This window comes from Nomascus leucogenys, chromosome 13, assembly GCF_006542625.1.
Source record: "Nomascus leucogenys isolate Asia chromosome 13, Asia_NLE_v1, whole genome shotgun sequence".
NCBI lineage: Eukaryota > Metazoa > Chordata > Mammalia > Primates > Hylobatidae > Nomascus > Nomascus leucogenys.
The window spans coordinates 99,305,287-99,325,235 of NC_044393.1; the positions used below are offsets into that span (position 1 = coordinate 99,305,287).

General features: G+C 53.1%; 1 protein-coding gene across 3 annotated transcripts; it reads right to left on the reverse strand.

The window, feature by feature from the left end:
• Window positions 1–6,458: 6,458 nt before the first annotated feature.
• Window positions 6,459–18,601, reverse strand: ASB10 (ankyrin repeat and SOCS box containing 10). 3 transcript variants are annotated; one of them, XM_003270929.2, is made up of 6 exons: window positions 18,227–18,601; window positions 17,177–17,444; window positions 11,709–12,228; window positions 7,323–7,436; window positions 6,872–7,057; window positions 6,459–6,726 (listed from the first exon to the last, which is right to left on the reverse strand). In XM_003270929.2, exons 1-5 carry the CDS (start codon window positions 18,495–18,497, stop codon window positions 6,872–6,874), a joined length of 1,359 nt encoding a protein of 452 aa, XP_003270977.2. In that variant the 5' UTR covers window positions 18,498–18,601; the 3' UTR covers window positions 6,459–6,726. The 3 variants fall into 3 exon arrangements, with proteins under 3 accessions (XP_003270977.2, XP_003270975.2, XP_003270976.2); XM_003270927.2 differs by lacking the exon at window positions 18,227–18,601 and adding an exon at window positions 17,600–18,036; XM_003270928.2 differs by lacking the exons at window positions 7,323–7,436; window positions 18,227–18,601 and adding an exon at window positions 17,600–18,166.
• Between the last annotated feature and the right edge of the window lie 1,348 nt (window positions 18,602–19,949).

Consider the following 19,949-nt stretch of genomic DNA (forward strand, 5'->3'; position numbering starts at 1 on the left):
AAGCCTGGCCAGCTACAGTGAGTGTCATCTGGTCACAAGGAAATTGTTATTCAGGTGAGGCCAGGTAGAGCCAAGCTAGTTAAAATTAATAACAGCAAAACCAGGCAAGTTTAGGAAGATGCAGTCTAGGTAGGGGAAGTGATTTGGCTCCAGCGAGGACGAAAACCTACACAAGTTCCAGGATTGCCCGGCCAAGACAGAGCAGGGCAGGAGGGAACTCTGGGTCTCAGTGACATTTGTCCCAAATCAGGAGTGTTGTGTTAGCCTAGTGAACACTGTTAATGTCAGGCTGATGTATTTAAATCAGTACCTTGAAAGACACTGTCACCAGGGTGGACTGAGGAAGGGGGCAGGACTCAAGAAGGGAGTTTTTGGTTATGCCTTAACTGACAATTCATCAGAGAGGTGAACAGAGAAGAGTGTCATTTCCATGCAGTCTTGATCTACCTTGGGCTCCACATTAAACCAGTGAAATTTCTAAGAAACGAATCTGGTGGTAAGATGTCACAATAGAGAAAGAAGAGGTGTCTTAGCTTAACTCCAACTCACTACTAAAGAACTTATCTAAAGATACTCTTCAGAACACCCCTTTGCTAAATTAACAAAGCACTTTACCATACCAACATGGAAGACGAACCTTCAAAAGTATATTGTATTTTTAAAGTGAGAGGGCTTACCGGTGTTGGATACATAACAGAGGCTTATTAACTTGACAAATTATTGAGGCAACTTTGGGCTACAAAACTGAAATTAAACCTGTATGAGCAGTTACAGGATCAGCCAAATAAGGCATGAAGGAAGAACCATTTTTAAAAGTAATTGCATTCATTTATTGCATAGGTAATAAAATCACATAGTACCAAATTCCAAAAGCTCGAAAGGATACATATTGAAACATCTGTCTTCCACCAGTCCCTTCAATAAAAGGCCACTTTAAGAAGCCTGTCACATTCTGGTATGTCAAGGACTCAAGGTTAAAAGACCCTCTGATTTTATTAGCCAAGCACGGTGGCACACACTTGTAGCTCCAGCTACTTGGGAGGCAGAGGCAGGAGGATTGCTTGAGTCCAAGAGTTGGAGGTTAGAGTGAGTTATAATCACACCACTGTACTCCAGATTGGGTGAGAGAGGGAGACCTTGTCTCTAAAAAATGTTTTAAAGACCCTCTGGGCTGGGCATGGTGGTTCATGCCTGTAATCCCAGCACTTTGGGAGGCCGAGGTGGGTGAATCACCTGAGGTCAGGAGTTCAAGATTAGCCTGACCAACATAGTGAAACCCCATCTCTACTAAAAATACAAAATTAGCTGGGCATAGTGGCACATGCCTGTAATCCCAGCTACTTGGGAGGCTGAGGCAGGAGAATCGCTTGAACCTGGGAGGTGGAGGTTGCAGTGAGCCGAGATCGCACCACTGCACTCCAGCGTGGGCAACAAGAGGAAAACTCCATCTCAGAAAATAAATAAATAAAATAACCCTCTGATCTTGAAGATATATGTCACCTAGTTCATGCCAAGAGCTTATTGCTTGGAACTATACTCAGTAAAGTGGATTCTCTACTCAAGCTGGCAAAGGAAGTACCTGCTTTTTTTTTTTTTTGAGATGGAGTCTCGCTTTGTTGCCCAGGCTGGAGTGCAGTGGCATGATCTTGGCTCACTGTAACCTCCGCCTTCCAGATTCAAGTGATTCTCTTGCCTCAGCCTCCCAAGTAGCTCTGATTACAGGCGCCCGCCACCATGCCCGGCTAATTTTTGTGTTTTTAGTAGAGACAGGGTTTCACCATGTTGGCCAGGCTGGTCTCGAACTCCTGATCTCATGATCTGCCTGCCTCGGCCTCCCAAAGTGCTGGGATTATAGGCGTGAGCCACTGCACCTGGCCAGGAAGTACATACTTAAAACTTAGTGCCAACAAATCCCAGTGAGCCACCAATTCTGAACAGAGGCAAGTGAGACCTTAAGTACTTCTGCTGACCTGGTGTGGTTTGTGTTTGTTAGATACTGTATTTCATAACCCATTTATATCCTCTATCTGTTCCCTTGCCATGCTAGAGATATGAAGTGTGACTTCTGTGAAGTCCTTGACATTCGGTAACATTGGCATACATAGTGGTAACTGCAGCAACCCATTTCCTTTCCCTGCCCTTTCATAGAACATAGAACTGAGGCCACATGGTAAATGGAAAGAAGCATTGGCTAAAGGAAAAAGACCTGGAGTCAAATTCCTTTTCTGACCCCTCACTGGGCCCTGTGACCTTGACCCCTCTTTGACATCTCCATCTGTGAGGGAGAGTGATTAATATCTACTCTGGCGGGGTATAGTGGTTTATGTCTATAATCCCGACACTTTGGGAGGCCCAGGTGGGAGAACCACTTGATACCAGGAGTTCAAGACCAGCCTGGGCAACATAGTGAGACCCCGTCTCTATAAAAAAAATTTAAAAATTGGCCAGGCATGGTGGCACATGCCCGTAGTCCTAACTACTCAGGAGGCTGAGGTGGGGGGATCACTTGAGCCGGGGAGGTTGAGGCTTCAGTGCGCGGAGATTGTGCCACTGCACTCTAGCCTGGGTGATGGAGCAGGACCCTGTCTTACAAATAAGAACAACAAGGGCTGGGCGCGGTGGCTCACGCCTGTAACCCCAGCACTTTAAGAGGCCGAGGTGGGTGGATCACGAGGTGAGGAGATCCAGACCATCCTGGCTAACACGGTGAAACCCTGTCTCTACTAAATATACAAAAAATTAACCGGGCGTGGTGGCAGGCAGCTACTGGGGAGGCTGAGGCAGGAGAATGGCGTGAACCCAGAGGACGGAGCTTGCAGTGAGCAGAGATCACACCACTGCACTCCAGCCTGGGCGACAGAGTGAGACTCCATCTCAAAAAAAAAAAAAAAAAAGAACAACAAAAACTTTGTCTAGTCAAAAAGCAAGGGCAAGAGTCAATTGAATATGAAAAAACACCTTACAAAATGAGTTCTTCCTGCACTAAATAGACAAAGAGTAGAGTGGCCAAGAAAGGAAGGGACTCATTTTCCCTGAAATCCAGAGCACTCCAAAAACTACTTCTTACTCTCTCATCAGTACCAAGTACAGACCTTGCCTCTGTCAAATCTGAACAGAGCTAGCTCCTTTCTTTACCAGCAAAAAACTGTGGTTCTCCTACTGAATTCCTGAACAGACGCGTTATGGGCAAGTACCTGGTCTCATTGTCCAAAACAGAATTCTAAAAGTGCTGCTTTGTCCATATTCTCTGACATTTGGGAAATGCTCCTACAGTGGAATTTTATCTTTAATCTACCCTCTGTGCCCACCACGGCTTCATCATCTGGCCTGACCTGTGCTGCCAACCAGCACCAAGGATGCTAAGAAAAAACAAAGTATTCAAGTCAAAGACCACAAATCTATACCTCCAATCCACTCATTGGCCAGAGAAAGTCCTCTCATGGTGGGCAGCGTCGGGCCTGTCCGCGGGTACCCTCTGGTGGCAGCAGCGCACAACTGCGGGCACGGCGAAGGAGGTGCAGGGTGCTGCAGCGCCCCCTGGCGATAGTCCAGGAGACGCGCCGAGGGCAAAGAAACCACTAACTGAGCATCCAAGGGCGAGAGCGCGGGACGCCTCTAGATGCTTAACTGTGAATGCACTGTTTGGGGAGGGGGGGTTGTACGTGAGTGTCTTAACGTCTAGTGTGCGTTAGTGTATGGTTAAGTATGTTTAGTGTGCCCTGGTACCCGAACCCTGTGTGTCTGTTGTGTTAAATGTGTACCGTATGTGTGAGCCCGCGCGTTCATACGCGGGTAGGTTGGTGGAGGGGAGGTCCGCGCCTCCAGTGCAGGGCGGAGTCCTCACGGAGGCGTGAAATTGGTTTGGAGCAAACACATTACGAAAAGCAATTACCAGGGAGAGGTTCTGGGCCCGCGGGACCAACAGCCAGGAGGCTGGGGAGGAAGCGCCCTGGCTCGCAAGAATCTGAATGTCTAACCCCAGTGAGGACCCTCCTGACATTGCCCCGCTAAGGGGACAATATGTGAGGTTGTGCACAGCCCCTTCACAGCCACCACTCCACATCGCCTTTCTTCCCTTCCCCGTCCTTAAAAAGGCATCCCACGATCGCAGGCTCTCCAGATGTGGCCAGAAACCCTCCCCGATCTTCCTATCACTTTAGAGGAGGGTCCTCCTTCTGGGACGCCCTCCCAGATCTCAACCCCATTCCTCACCCTCCTCTTCATGCCCCCAGCTCCTGCTCCCACATTTATCTTGCATTCATCCTATTGCCCCTTGTATTCTAACTGGTTGTTCACACGCTTGTTTCTCAGACTAGACTGAAGATTCACTGAGGGCAGGAGCGTGTCTCGTTCCCAGCAGGGCATGAAGCACCTAAAACCTGGGGACCCGGAAGCACACAGTGAACCAAGTGGATGCGATCAAATAGAATTTCCATCAAAATCCACCTTGTCTCGGGCAAGTCATCCGCGGGAGTCGGGATTCCCTGGGAGCAGGGCTCCAAACTCTTTCCCGCGCCAGCGAGCCCGCACTTGCATGATGCCCAGACCTGCGTCGACCTGGCTCCAGATCCCCATGCCAGGGGCCACAGCCTCTGAGATGCTTCCTAGGCGGCTCCAGTGCCATCTCCCCAACAACGGCCTTCTGCTTCCCGTTACTTCCTCATCTTCCCCATCTTAGCATCTGGCATCCAGGGGTCCAAGCCAAAAACCTGCGAGTCGCCCTAGACAGCGCTATTCTGCAGCCCCTACATCCCCCTCCAGCGGCGGCCCCCCAGTTCTTCCCAGGGATCCCGAATCTCGCCTGCCGCGACCGCCGCTGGCCTGGACCACCGCCGCAGGTGCCCCCCGACCCACGCCCGCAGCCAGGGCGGTCCGTCCTGCCACTCCTGCTGATCTGCTCTACTCAGGTCTCAGGCTAAATGTCACCTCCTCAGAGAGCAGGTTTCCCTGTCACCGACTGCCAACCCCCCCGTCCCGCACGTCTCTCCCCGGGCTCGGCAGCACCTGCTGCTTCCTCCTGTGCGCCGCGCTCCGGCTACCCCGCGCAAGCGGACCCTGGTGGGGGCCTGGAGGGCAGGCCTTGCCGCCGAGCAGCGGTGCCTGAACGCAGCAGGCCCTGGAACGGCTGCGGAACAAACCATCGAGCACTAGGGCGTCCCCTGGGACCCCCACCCGAGCCGCGGTCTCCACGGGGCGCCCCGCAGGCTCTTAACAGGAGTGGGCCTCGCGCACGAGGTTCCCGCGCATGCCTTGGGGCAGCCGCTTCCTGCCCGCGAGGTGGGGCCTGTGCGGTCGGGGTCCGCCTGGGGTTTCCACAGCGAGGAGCCTCCACCGCTTGCCCACCCGCACCCGCGTCCCCGAGCCGCGCCCTAGCACCTGAAGCCAGACAGACCGGTCAGCCCAAGGTCCTTGAGGCCAGGGTGGGAATCCGAGCTCTCTCTCTTCCTCTCCGCTTCTCCTCAGCCGCCTCTCAACGCCTAACCCGGCTTCGGGCTCTAGTCCGCACGGCCTAAAGCCTCGCGCCCTCCAGGCCTCGCCCCCTGCCGCCTCGCGCCCTCCAGGCCCCGCCCCCTGTCTCTTCGCGCCCTCCCGGCCCCGCCCTTCGTCGCCTGGCTAGTGCCGGTTGGCGGGAAAGTCGCGAGCTCCAGCGCGTGCGCACTCCGCCGCCTGGGGGAACTCTGTCCTGCGACCCTTGACGTCAGGGATCACGGTGCACTTGATTGGCTGCTCTGTCCCGACCACCTGCCCTCCGCCTGTGGTTGCAGGCAGCTCCCGGTTGTTGGGGCCTCTGGCAGGTACTGAAAATCCTGATACTGCAATGACCCTCAGGGACTCTCCTCCCTCTCTTTTTACAGATGCAGAAACGTGAGCCCAGAGAGGGAAGAGACTTACGTTCCACAAGTTAATGGCAGAGTTAAGACCAGAACCGGTGTCACGGAACTTTCAACTCAGCGCTCTTGCGGCCAGAGCTAAATTTAAGGAAGGAGCAGATAAAAGAGGCAGGAACCAGGCATGCTTCTGATGCTCCCTGACCTACCGTGTCAGGCAATAGGCAAAACTGGTTCTGTTTTTCTAAACCTGGGCCTTTCGCTGTCACCTGAACCATGGTTACCCTCCGCGATGGGCCACCCCACATGCCCCTCCTTCCGGGTGGCTCTCCTGCCTCCTCACTTTCCTACCCCAAGGGTTCCTGTGCCTTCCTGCCCAACTCTCTGCACTGCCTCCATGTGCACCCTGCACCTCCTTTAGGCCTTTTCTAACGCGTTCTCACCTGGTGGTCATTCTGTCATTTGATGGAGCTGGCAAGCCTGGGACCCCTTCGCAGCCGGCTGATGCCAAAGGGGAAGGTGATGCAGCTGGCACCGTGGGGCAGACAGGGAGCCCCTGTCAGTCTGCCCATCCCAACTCCCCTGCAAGGGAGCCAGTTCAGAGGAAGGTCTGTTGGAGACAGCACCAGACACAGACCTGGAGATTTTTAATGCACATACAGGGTTTGCACAGGCTAGAAGGGGGCCTCAGGAGAGCCCCAATAGGAGTGTGTCTTCATCAGTCATCACCCGGCTGCCGCTGTCGGTCCGCTTCTCTGCATTGGGAATTGCAGCATCCACACCTGCCTGCCGAGCTGGGCCTCCTGCTGCCAGGGCTACCTGGCCTGAGTTAGTGCAGAGGCGCGCCCTCTGCAGGCTGGGCATCTGCTTTCAGGCCCTCTCAAAAGGCCGTGGACATCTGGAAGGAGAGGTTTGGATTCAGAGGCTTCTGGTGGTTCGAGGACGGGCCGGTTCTGGCCAGGGCCCTCCCCAACCCTTCTCTTGCCTTCCACCCATCCCTGGACCCCAAGCAGCTGTGACTGCTCACAGATCCCGGGGCTCACCTAGTAGAGCACGCCCTCAAAATCCAGCTGCAGGTAGCGGAGCAGGCGCGGTGGCAGGGGGAGGCGGGGCAGCGCGTGGGGCAGGCTGCCCTCCAGGTGGGAGCGGAGCGCACAGCGGCTCAGATGCTGCAGCGACCTGGGCTGCCTCACCAAGGCGAACAGGGAGGAGTAGAAACGCTGATGTTTCTGGGGGCAGAACAAGGGGCTCAGTGAGGGGCAGCCTCAGACAGGTAGTGCCGGCTCCTCCTCACTGGGTAGGCTGGTGAGGGGCGGGGCATCTACTGGAAAGAACCTCTAAGAAACAATGAATGTTTGAGTGTTCACTCTGCAAGTTCTCTCTTCTGGGACATGAGTGCGTCTTTAGGTACTTTCTATGGGGGGCTGCGGTTTAGCGGGTGGGAGTCTTGGGGCCAGGATGAGAGGCTCTATGGTCAGGGCCTTGGAATCTGACCTGCAGAGTTTCAGGAGGCACCAGGCCGACGGCCTCCTCGGGAAGCTGCACAACACTGTAGGTGTTCATCAGGACCTCGATGGTCCGAGGGCACGTGCTCCAGCGCTCCAGCACCTGCGGGACGCAGAGACGTGTTGGGTCCCCAGTCAGTCCACACAGAGTGACCAGACAGCTCCAGAATAGTTGTTGTGGGTTGAACTTTGTTCCCCAAAAGATATATTGAAGACCTAATAACCCCCTGGACCTATGAATGGGACCTTATTTGGAAATAGGGTCTTTGCAAATGTAATCAGGTTAAAATGCGGTCATTAGGGTGGGCCCTATGCAATATGACTGGTGTTCTTATAAGAAGAGAAAACAGACGTACAGACATGGACACAGACAAGAAGGCCACGTGACGACAAAGGCAGACAGTGGAGTGACACGTGTACAAGTCAAAGGACACCAAGGATTGTGGGAAACCACTGGAAGCTACAAGAGCGCCATGGAACAGATTCTCCCTCAGAGATTCCAGAAGGAGCCAGCCCTGCCCACGTCTGCATTTCAAACTTCCAGCCTCCACTGCTGTAAGGAAACTCCACTTCTGTTGCTTTAAGCTACCCAGTTTGTGGTACTTCGTTTGATCCAGGAAGCCAATACAGCAGCTAACCTTTCTATTGTGCATAACTCAGGCCAGATGATTCTTCTAGCACTTTACATGTATGAACTCTTCACTGTTGTCCCTGCAAGGGATGGACTGTTAATATTCCCATGTTATTATCCCATTTCCTTCGTTACAGCCAAGGGAAACTGAGGTACAGAGAAGTTAATTAACTTGCCCAAGTTGTGGTTCCCACAGTCCAGGCCTGGAAGCGTGGCCCCTTGCCCTTAACCACACCACCATCCTGCTCTCCTCTCTGCCTCTACAAGGTTCTGGGCTGGGTTTACTTCTGGCTGGAAGAGGTCCCTGACCTGTGGCTGGAGCTCCTGAGCAGATAAAAAGATCACAGAATCCATCCAATGCCAAGTGAGGGTAGAGACCGCCACAAGAGGGGGCCAGGGAATGGGGTGGGGCTGGGTCTGGGACTCACAGAGGGAGGACTGGGCTCTGGAGGCAAAGGAACCCCAGAGCCAGGAGGGTATTCAGGGGGAAGGGACAAGGCAACCCGAGGCTGATGGACTGCCTGCAGGAGCAGGAGAGGATTTGGTAGGAGCAGGGGTGGAATCTAGTTGGAGCCAGATTTATGCTTTCATTGGTTCATTCAGCAAATATTTATTGAGGGCCTACTACGTGCCAAGCACTTCGAATCCAGCAGTGGGGAAAATAAAGTCCTCGTCATCCAAGAGCTTCTATTTCAGAGGGAAAACATAATAAACACAGAAGTCATCACTCACAGATCTGCTGCTGCAATGAAAAATAGGAAGGGGCCGGGTGTGGCGGCTCATGCCTGTAATCCCAGCACTTTGGGAGGCCGAGATGGGTGGATCATTTGAGGTCAGCAGTTTGAGACCAGCCTGGCCAATATGGTGAAACCCCGTCTCTACTAAAAATACAAAAATTAGCCAGGCAGTAGTGGCATGCACCTGTAATCCCAGCTATTTGGGAGGCTAAGGCAGAAGAATCTCTTGAGCCTGGGAGGCAGAGGTTGCAGTGAGCTGGGATCATGCCACTGCACGTGTGGGTGACAGAGTGAGACCCTATCTCAAAGAAGAAAAAAAAAGTAGGGTCAGGGGACTGAGCATGGTTGGGGAGGGCACTGTCCTAGATGGAGTGGTCAAGAAAGGTCTCTGAGGTGGTGGCCCAATGCAGCAAGCGGGCAAGCCATGCAGTGGAGCAGCCTGTGGACAAACCGTCCACATGGTCAGAAAAGTGGCCTGACAGACACCAGCACTATGACGCCCGCTTGTGCCTGAACTCAGTACCTAAAGCAGATTCGTGCCTCCTCCACTGCACTCCACTCTCGCTGCATCTCTACAGGTGATGGCCACAGAGTCTTTTAATATCTGAAAACAGGTAAGTACTGTCTTTCAGGCAGTATCTCACACACAACCCACATGTGGCCAAACACACAATTGCATCTAATAGTGGGGGTTTAACAGCCTCTGTCTGCAAGGAGAGGAGACCCTTCTGTCTGTCAGATGAGAGTACCGATGACCGGTGGGAGCAGAAGGCCTGGCCCTCCAGGGGTCCCTGGAGAAAGCATTTTACACGCCTGGGGCCTCTGCTTCTAGCCCTGCATCTGAGCAGTGCTCATCAGTCTGTCCCGGGAGGCCTCTTTTCCTCACTCCTTCTCTGAGCTAGGGAAGAGCAGGCTGGTTCTCTCCAACTCTCCTCTCCACCTGCCCCTCAGGCCCATCTCTGTCCTTCCTGGCCCATGTTGATCCCCACCTCCGTACTGGGCTCAAGTAGCTCACTGTGCCTGGAATGCCTGCCTCTTCCTCCTCCCTCCCTTCAAAACTGGCCATCCCAGTCCCGCCTCCTCCAGGCTACACCAACCTGCTTTGCACTCCCATTTCCAATGATACCCTCATTGGGATGATGCCAAGCAGCTTACCAAGTGCTTTCTCATACATTACATAACAAGAACAACACTAGCTAACAAGTGTTAAGCACTAGGCTTGATGTGTATTAACTCTTCTCACACTAACCCTATGAAGAAGGCATAGTGTCATATCCCTATGTTACAGATGACAAAACTGAGGCCTAGGGAGATTCAGCGACTTGCCGAAGGCGACACAGGTAGTGTGTCTGACTCCAGAGCCTACATTCCTAGTCACCACTGACCTCAGAAGTTGCTGGGAGGACTGAGGAACTCCTGTAACAGGAAATACAGCTTAGAGCAGTGCCTGGTGTGTAGTCAAGGCTGTGCTTGCTCCGACTGTTCCCTAGTGCTCTCCTACAGCTTTCCATCCTGTTAGGGAGAGGCTGTATCACATGCAGTGACTTGCCTATACCCACACGAACAAGCATCAAAGTCACATCCTGGATCCAGGTCCCCTGAGCACCAAGTCCAAAGTGGTGGCTCCTAGAGAACCAGCTGGGGCTGGTGTTTCATCACAGATGAGCGGTGGAGGCTTCTGTGCAGGGAGGACAGAAACCCCTCAGCTGGCAGGGCTGCAGATCATGGAAAGGGACAAATGGGGTACTTTGCTCTGCCAGGCCCTTTGGTCCCAGAGACAGGCTGAGGGGTGGAGCAGGGCTGTGGGGTCCCAGGAAACCCTTTCACTGCGCCAGGCCCTCCTCCCGCCCCTGCCTGCTGGGGAAATCATTAGCTGTCAGAGCTGCCGTCAGATTACAGGGAATTGCTTGTCTCCTAATTATCTAGTGTTAATAGGAGATTAATTAGTGTTAATTGTTGATTTTCTTGTATTTTCCCAAAGGGGAGACCAATCTGCCGAACTCTTGGGCTGTTTAATTATTTGGCCTTGCTTAGGAATCCAGACAGATGCTTCTAGGTTTGTGAGCAAACGGGTTAGCAGGGGTGGTCCCAGGACAGGCAAGCCTGGGTGGGACAAGACTCTGGTCTGGGTCAGAGGGGACCTGCCTACTCAGAGGTTGGTTTCAGTTCTGACCCATCTCCTCTGAGAACAGATGTCCCCATCCCAGACCCAGCGCCCTCCATGACATTATCTACGCCCCTCCAGACATGACACAGCATGGGGCAAGGCCCCCTCACAGGGCATCAGTAGCACAGGTCTTCAAGTTGAACCCACTTAGGGGAAATTAAGATAAAGTAGGATATAAATTGAAATTGACAGTGAAAGGCATGTTCACAGGTGCCAGGACAGTGGCAGCTGTTCTGGGGACTGTGGGTCCTACTAGATTCTCAGAAAGTGGGACTATGTCCATTTGCAGACATTCAGGGGACCTTGAGCCTCCTGAAACAGGCTCACCCTCTTCCCTTGGAGAGCCTCTCCTGCATCTATCACTGAACTGATCCCACTGCTAGTGGGAGCTTCTTCAAATGCTATTTTCATCAGTTTGCTGTGCTGATGAAGACCCTTAAACAACGCCCACCACCCACATCAGCCCTGACTTCTTCTGTCTTTTTGGATCCTTTATCATCTGGCCCCACTGCCCCTAGTCCACCTTTATCACACATGCACAGTATATACATGCACATACGTGCACAAACACATGTATACACACGCACACAATGTGTACACATGCACACACACGCACACCATGTGTACACATGCACACACACATGCACACACACACATTTCCCACTGATCTGTGTCTTCACCTTGACCCCTATTTGGGCTTTGCTTACATGCTGAATGAAAGACAGACAGAAGGAACCAATCTATGTGCACAGGCCACATTCCAAAGCAAACCAGAGCACAGGCCTAGGTCTCCCTGTCCCCTCACCATGGTGGCCCTCCTGCTGCCTGCAGCCCCCATACCTTGGGGAGGGCCCCTGGCCAGACACGGACGGCGCCGTGGTTGAGCAGAGCCCGAACCACGTGCTCGGGGCTCTGGGCCAGGGCTGCAGCTGGGCCCTGCAGAGCACAGTGCAGGGGCGTGTGTCCCCCATAGTCCATGGTGTTGGCGCTGACACCACAGGACAGGAGCAGCTCCACGACAGCTGCATGGCCACGGCGACAGGCCAGGTGCAGGGGTCGCTGCTTGTCCTGGTCCGCAGCATCAGCGTCTGCTCCAGCTGAAAGCAGCAAGCTGCACAGCTGCAGGCAGCGGGCGGTGGTGGCCTCGGCATTGGCGGTGGACTGGCAGCGGACGTCACAGGCAGCCAGCAGTGGGGTCCAGCCTTCAGCATTGCGGGCATCAGGACATGCCCCCCGTCTTAGAAGCAGATCTGCCAGCTCCACATGGCCAAGCCGGGCGGCCACATGCAAAGGGGTCTCCTCTTCCTCCTCGGACCGACCATCCACTCTCGCTCCAAACCTGAGGAGCAGCTCCGCACACCTATTAGGGGGGAGATGGTGGTGGGGAGGAAAGCGGGCATGGACCCCCGGCAGGAACACACTTGGGTGGCTCTTGGTTCTGTCTCCCCCCACCCACCCTCCATCCTGCCCATCACTGGTCATCCCGGCACCATTCTACGAGATTAACAGTGCCCTTCTTTTTTTTTTTTTTTTTTTTTGAGACTGAGTCTTGTTCTATCGCCCAGGCGGAAGTGCAGTGGTGTGATCTCTGCTCACTGCAACCTCCACCTCCCAGGTTCAAGCGATTCTCCTGCCTCAGCCTCCAGAGTAGCTGGGATTACAGGCAACCACCACCACGCCCGGCTAGTTTTTTGTGTATTTAGTAGAGATGGGGTTTCACCATGTTTGCCAGGCTGGTCTCGAACTCCTGACCTCAAGTGATCCATCTGCCTCGGCCTCCCAAAGTGCTGGATTATAGGCATGAGCCACTGTGCCTGGCCAACAGTGTCCTTCTTTAAAATCCAAATACTTTTTGTTGGGATAATCCACTAAATCATCCGTGGGAATAAACGTCACCAGCAGTTATCACATGAGTGGTTAGAACAAGCGCCTGCTAAGTGTTTTACGTGTTGTAGCTAATTTCATCCTCACTACATTCCCTTGGTAGGCTCTCTTAAGACACTCATGCCACAGAGGAGGAAACTGAGGTTTGAGGATCTCATGCAAGTTGACATGGCTGGTAGGGATAGGGCTGCTATTTGGGTCCAGGGGCAGCAAGACTGTTGGGGGGCTCTGCATGTTGGGACTGGAGGAGGAAGGGGGCTTGGGGCCTGGCAGTGGGCGCACATGGAAATGGGGCAGTGGGACAAAGAACAAGACTGATTGGCTGGGCATGGTGGCTCATGCCTATAATCCCAGCACTTTGGGAGGCCAAGGCAGTCAGATCACCTGAGGTCAGGAGTTTGAGACCAGCCTGGCAAACATGGTGAACCCCCGTCTCTACTAAAGATACAAAAATTAGCCAGGTATAGTGGTGGGCCCCTGTAATCCCAGCTACTTGGGAGGCTGAGGCAGGAGAATTGCTTGAACCCGGGAGGTGGAGACTGCAGTGAGCCGAGATCATGCCACTACACTCCAGCCTGGGTGACAGAGTGAGACTCCTTCTCAAAATAGAAAAATAAAAAATAAAAACAACTGAAATTGGCCAACTGGATTTACTCCAAGATGGCAAGAAGCACAGGGAGTCACAGCAACGTGTGTGCCTCACTTCAGGGCTAACGGGACTTGGCCTCTTTGAGCTCCAGTTCCCTCGTGTGTAGAATGGGGATAATTACAACAGCTCCACCTTCCGAGGTGGTTGTGAGCAGCACGTGAGACAACCCCCGAAAACCTGTCATCGTAAGAGCTCAAAATGACGACACTTGGCAGGAGGAGTGGGAGGTATAGAGGGTGATGGATTGTGGGAGCTCATTTCATTATCCTGTCTGCCTTTCTATATGTTTAAAAGTCCCCATAATAATTTGAAAATACATTTGTTTTCTCACAAAGGAAGGAAGGATTATCACTGGGTGTGATCTCAGGGAGGCTGGTGGGAACATGGTCAGAACTAAAAATGCGGAATTATGTGGAACCTCACTATCCAATGGCAGCCACTAGCCACCTGTGGCTATCGAGTTCTTGAAAGGTGGCTAATCCTAACTGAGATGCGCTGTGTTATATGCATGCCTTTTTTCCTCCTTCTTCAGAAACAGAGCCGGCTAGGTGCGGTGGAGAATCACTTTAGCCCAGGAGTTCAAGACTATCCTGAGCAAGAAAGTGAGACCCATCTCCACAAAAAATTAGCTGGGAATGGTGGCGTGCGCCTGTAGTAGTCCCATCTACTCTGTAGGCTGAGGCGAGAGGATTGTTTAAGCCCAGTAGTTTGAGGCTGCAGTGAGCTATGAACGCACCACTGCATATCCAGACTAGGTGACTGAGAGAGACCCTCTCTCTCTTTTTTTTCTTTTGAGATAAGGTCTCTCTGTTGCCCAGGCTGGAGTACAGTGGCGTGATCTCCACTCACTGCAACCTCCGCCTCACAGGCTCAAATGATCATCCTACCTCAGCCTCCTGAGTAGTGAGATTACAGGTGTGCACCACCATGCCTGGCTAATTTTTGTCTGTTTGCTGGTTTGTTTTTTTGAGACGGAGTTTCCCTCTTTCGCCCAGGCTGGAGGGCTGGAGTGCAGTGGCACAATCTTGGCTCACTACCACCTCCACCTCCCGGGTTCAAGCGATTCTCCTGCCTCAGCCTCCCGAGTAGCTGGGATTACAGGTGCCCACCACCATGTCCAGCTAATTTTTGTATTTTTAGTAGAGACAGAGTTTCACCATGTTGGCCAGGCTGGTCTCGAACTCCTGACCTCAGGTGATCCACCCGGCTTGGCCTCCCAAAGTGCTGGGATTACAGGCGTGAGCCACTGCGCCCGGCCTCAATTTTATATTGATTACATGTCAACATGATAACACTTTGGATATGTTGTGTTAAACAAAATGTAATTAATTTAACCTGCTTTACAGATATTTGTACTCACATGTCCACAGGAGCATTATTCACAATAGCCAAAATGTGGACGCAACCCAAGTGTCCCTCAACGGGTGAATGAATAAACAAAATGTGCTATCCACATATAAAGGAGTGTTATTCAGCCTTAGAAAGGAAGGAAATTCGGCCAGGCACAGTGGCTCACGCCTGTAATCCCAGCACTTTGGGAGGCCGAGGCGGGTGGATCACGAGGTCAGGAGATCGAGACCATCCTGGCTAACACAGTGAAACCCCGTCTCTACTAAAAAATACAAAAATTAGCCGGAAGCGGTGGCGGGCGCCTGTAGTCCCAGCTATCTCGGGAGGCTGAGGCAGGAGAATGGCATGAACCCGGGAGGTGGAGCTTGCAGTGAGCTGAGATCGCACCACTGCACTCCAGCCTGGGTGAAAGAGCGAGACTCTGTCTCAAAAAAGAAAAAAAAGAAAGGAAGGAAATTCTGAAACATGGGACAACATGGGTGAAGTCTGAGGACATCACACTAAGTGGAATAAGCCAGTTACAAAAGGACAAATACTGCATGATTCCACTTATGTGAGGTCCCCAGAGTGTTCACATTCAGAGACAGAAAGCAAAATAGTGATTGCCATGGGCTTGGGGGACAGGGTGGGGTGGGTGGATAGTGTTTGATGGGGATAGAATTTCAGTTTAGGAAGATGAGAAAGTTTGGAGATGGATGGTGGCGATGGTCGAACAACAACATGAATGTGCTTAATGCCATCGAACCGCACACTTAAAAATGGTTACAAAGGGCCAGGCGTGGTGGCTCACGCCTGTAATCCCAGCACTTTGGGAGGCTGAGGCGGGCAGAACACGAGGTCAGGAGATTGAGACCATCCTGGCTAACACGGTGAAACCGCATCTCTACTAAAAATACAAAAAATTAGCCGGGTGTGGTGGTGGGGGCCTGTAGTCCCAGCTACTCGTGGGGCTGAGGCAGGAGAATGGCAAGAACCTGGGAGGCGGAGCGTGCAGTGAGCCAAGATCACGCCACTGCACTCCAGCCTGGGAGACAGAGCAAGACTCCGTCTCAAAAAATAAATAAATAAATAAATAAATAAATAGTTACAAAGGTAAATTTCATGTATATTTTACCACCATTTAAAAATTAATTTTACATATTTGCCTTTTTTTTTTTTTTTTTTGTGAGACAAAGTCTCACTTTGTCTCCCAGGCTGGAGTGCAGTGGCACAATCTAATCTCCGCTAACTGCAACCTCCACCTCCCAGGTTTAAGCAATTCTCCTGCCTCAGCCTCCCGAGTCGCTGGGATTACAGGCGCGTGCCACCACACCCAGCTAATTTTTGTATTTTTAGTAGAGACAAGGTTTAGGCATGTTGGCCAGGCTGGTCTCAAACTCCCGGCCTCAAGCAAGCCACCTGCCTCAGCCTCCCAAAGTGCTGGGATTGCAGGCATGAGCCACTGTGCCCGGCCATTTGTCATTTTTTTGTAGGGCTGCTAGAACATTCTAAATTGCATATGTGGCTCATATGAGGTTTCCACTGGGCCACGCTAGTAAAGAACACATCTTCAACCATAGTATGATTAAGTCAATGGAATCCTCTAGAGGCTGATGAGATTAACAAGAAGGAGAGGGTCCGTGAAAGGAGAACCCCAGGGTCAATAATTTGGCACCTTTCAGAGGCAAGAGGCAAGACCTGCAGGTGTGCGGTCAGTAGAGAGAGGGCCTCTATAGGATGTAGAGTTAGTTCACAAAATTGTAATTGGGATCCCATCCTCCAACGTTCCTTACACATGGGTTGCAATTATTTATGTCACTGCAAAGGACTATTTCCTACAATAAATGATACATTGGCACATTTGGGTGTATTCATCAGTTTCTTGGGAGTTTAGTTAGTGAGAGTCCCTTGAGCCCATGATCTGAGGGTGCCTTACCAATATGGACATTCTAGGCCTGTCATGGAAAACCAGACCCTACCCAGAGGGACCCAGGCAGGTCCTCACTGGGGCCACCATCCTCTACTCCCTCCCTGGATCATTGGACAGTAAGCTCCCTGAGGGCAGGGCCTCAGGGACTTAGTTGCTGTTGTGCTTAGCACAGTGCCTGGAACATAGGATAAGCTCAGAAAGTGTTTTTAAAAACTTTAAGCAACACCACCTCCCCATAATGGAGCCAGGCAATTTCCCAATGCGGGCCATGCAACTGCACCCCTGCCACAGCCTCCCTCCACCCCTGGGAGACCAGAAGACTGTCCAAAGTCCAGGCCACTCCCAAGTTCATGGGGTCGATGGGTGGATGGCTTGGGAAGTAATTGCACCCTGACCCGCGCCCCAAGCCTGGACTGCTCTGCCCCAGGTCCCTGACATTTTCCCCCATCCTCCCTGAGAAGACCTCTTTGCTTCCCTTCAGAGGGGAACTGGGGGTTGGGGTGAGGGGTCACTCACTCAAGGGTGCCAGGCCCCCGGCAGAGATGCAGGGGGCGTTTCCCATCCTGGTCAGCGATGTTGGGGTCGGCTCCTGCCACCAGCAGCACATGAACACAAGCAGTGTGGCCTGCAGCACAGGCCTCGTGCAGGGCGGTGCGGCCCCCGGGGGCACAGTCTGGCCTTGCTCGCCGCCTCAGCAACAGCTGCAGGACTTCGGTGTGGCCACGGCTGGCCGCCACATGCAGTGGAGTGGTCAGCTTCTCTTCGTATGTCAGAGACCAGAGTCCTAGGGAGGGGAGACGTGGGCCTCAGATCCCCAGGGAAGGCAAAGACCTTCCAGCCAATGGGGTGAGGTGGGCAGAGGCAGGAAGAGGGAGCCCAGAGCTCCATCTGCAGCCTCCCCTCTCTCCCACTGAGACCCCCCAGTGCCCCGGCCCGTACTCAGAGCACGGATGTTGAAGCGGAAATCCCTCCATCGCTCTGGGTCGCTGGTATCAAAGATGGAATCAGGAGCCAGGCCGGTACTGGAGTCCGCGAGGATGCGGGAGACACAGCCCACGTCCCCAGCCAGCACTGCCTGCCAGAAGGCAAGGGCAGGTCCTGAGGCCGTGCGGGTGACGATGGGTCCTGGGCCAGACTCGGGGTGCTCCTCAGACCCTCTGCTGGGCTTCTCCACCAGCCTGGCACAGAGGGGGTGTCTGTCATCGAGGGGCTCTCCCTGCCCCTTGCACTCTTCTGGAGACCAACTCATGAGCACGTGGTTGGGGAGAGGGGAGTGGGGAGGAGGAGAGGTATATGCCAAAGGCAGAGAGAGAGCGAGCAGGAGGGAAATACAGACAGAAGGCCCCTGTGTCCCACGCTCCGAGGCTGACCTGGCCACGCATCCAGCAGGAGCTATTCTGGGCTCCACATGACTGTTCCTGGGCCAAGGTTTAGGCTATTGGGCAAGCTTTGAGGTTGGGGAGAAACAGCCGGGGGCTTCTCCTTTCCCTCAAGCCCTTAGGACCTCCGTGGCCGAGGCAGTCAGCCCAGCCCCCTGGTTCTCAGCACCCCCCAGATGCCCCTCACCCCTCTGGTGGCTGCTCCAGCGAGGCTCTGCGGCCCGGCTCTCCAGCAGCAGGTCGGCCGTGCTGTGCGGGGGAAACAGCTCTTGCAACCTTGCCAGGTCCCCAGTGTAGAGGGCATTCTGCAGGGCCATGTCTTGGCAGAGCAGTGGTGATGGCCGAGGGGTCTCCCAGGCTGGGCGGGAGTGGGGCCTCCAGATCCGGCAGGCAGGGGCAGAGGGAAGGCACCCCAGATGGTGTCCCCAGTGGGGAGAGGAGTTCTTTCCCCAGGGCATGGCTTGTTCTGGGACAGCCAAAGCAGCAGGACTCCCAGCGATGTTGCTGGTGGACTGGGCAGGTGGGTGCTGGGCCCGAGCTGGGTGGGGCCGAGCGTGGGAGGCGCAGGGGAGCACAACATCAGGCAAAGCCATAAATAGCCCTGACTGGCCCAGCTGTCAGTCAGGCCGGGTGGGGGAATTAGGGAGGGGCAGGAGAACAAGTGAGGCCTGAGCCCTCCAACCCTGAGCTTCACCCCAGGGCTGTATGACCTCAGGGTGGAAAGGGACCATGCTGCCCAGTCCGTCGTCTCGGCATTAAAGGGAAGTGAACTTCCCAAGATCACACAGAGAGCTTGTTGCAGAGCCAGGACTGGAACCCAGGGCCTTGAGCTCTTTCTTGTTTTTCCTCTGCTTCACCAAATCGGCCTCCAGCTGCCTGGGCTCTGATCCCACTGGGAAGGCCTGTGGGTGCCAGATAATATTTCCTGCCCTTCCAAATGTCATCTGTTAGCCCTGCACCTTCCCACTCCCAAACCAAGGGAGGAGTTCACAGTAGTGACACAGATTGCCCTTGCTGTGTGAGGCACCCCTCAGGGGGCTCCCAAACATAGACATGTGCCTGAGTAACAGAGTGTAACCCACAGGCAGCCACAGAAACTCCCCATGCTGGCCCTTGATGCCAACCCCCCCATCTCCCTGGATGACCTTGGGTGGCACCTCTCCCCTGCGGTGGTTACAATGGGGTCTCTTCACTAGAGAGTGAGAAAGGAGAAATGTCTCTGTCTGCTCAGGCACTGACTTTTGTTTGGGGGCCCGGTGGATCAAAAGGAAAAAAAGAGAGAAAGAAGATGAGAAACCAAGCCCTCCGGCTCAGCTCTGACCCAACACTGCCCACCGTGGGCTTGGGGGTGCTCCAGCCCCAGTGGTCTTGCCCCTTTGGCTCACACTAGCTTAAAAAAATTCTTTTTAATCAATCGCTTTTTTAAAAGTTTCATTTTTAATTGACAAATAATTGTATATATTTATGGGGCTATAATATTTTGATACATGTATATAATGTGTAATCATATCAGGGTAATTATCACATCTATCAAATGATATTTACCATTTATTTGTGGTGAGAACATTTAAAATCCTCTTTTAGCTATTTTGAAATATACATCATTATTCACTACAGTCACCTTGCTGTGCAATAGAACACCTGAACTTATCCTATCTACCTGTAACATCATACCCACTGACCAATGTCTCCCCTTTCCCTGTCCACCTCCCCCGAGCCCCCAGCCTCTGGGAATCACCCTTCTACCCTTTACTTCTATGAGTTTGACTTTTTTAGATTCCACAATAAGCAAGATCATACGGTATTTGTCTTTCTGCACCTGGCTTATTTCACTTAGCACAATGTCCTCCAAATACATCACATTTAAAAATCCATTCATCTATTGATGGACACCAGTTGTTTCCATGTCT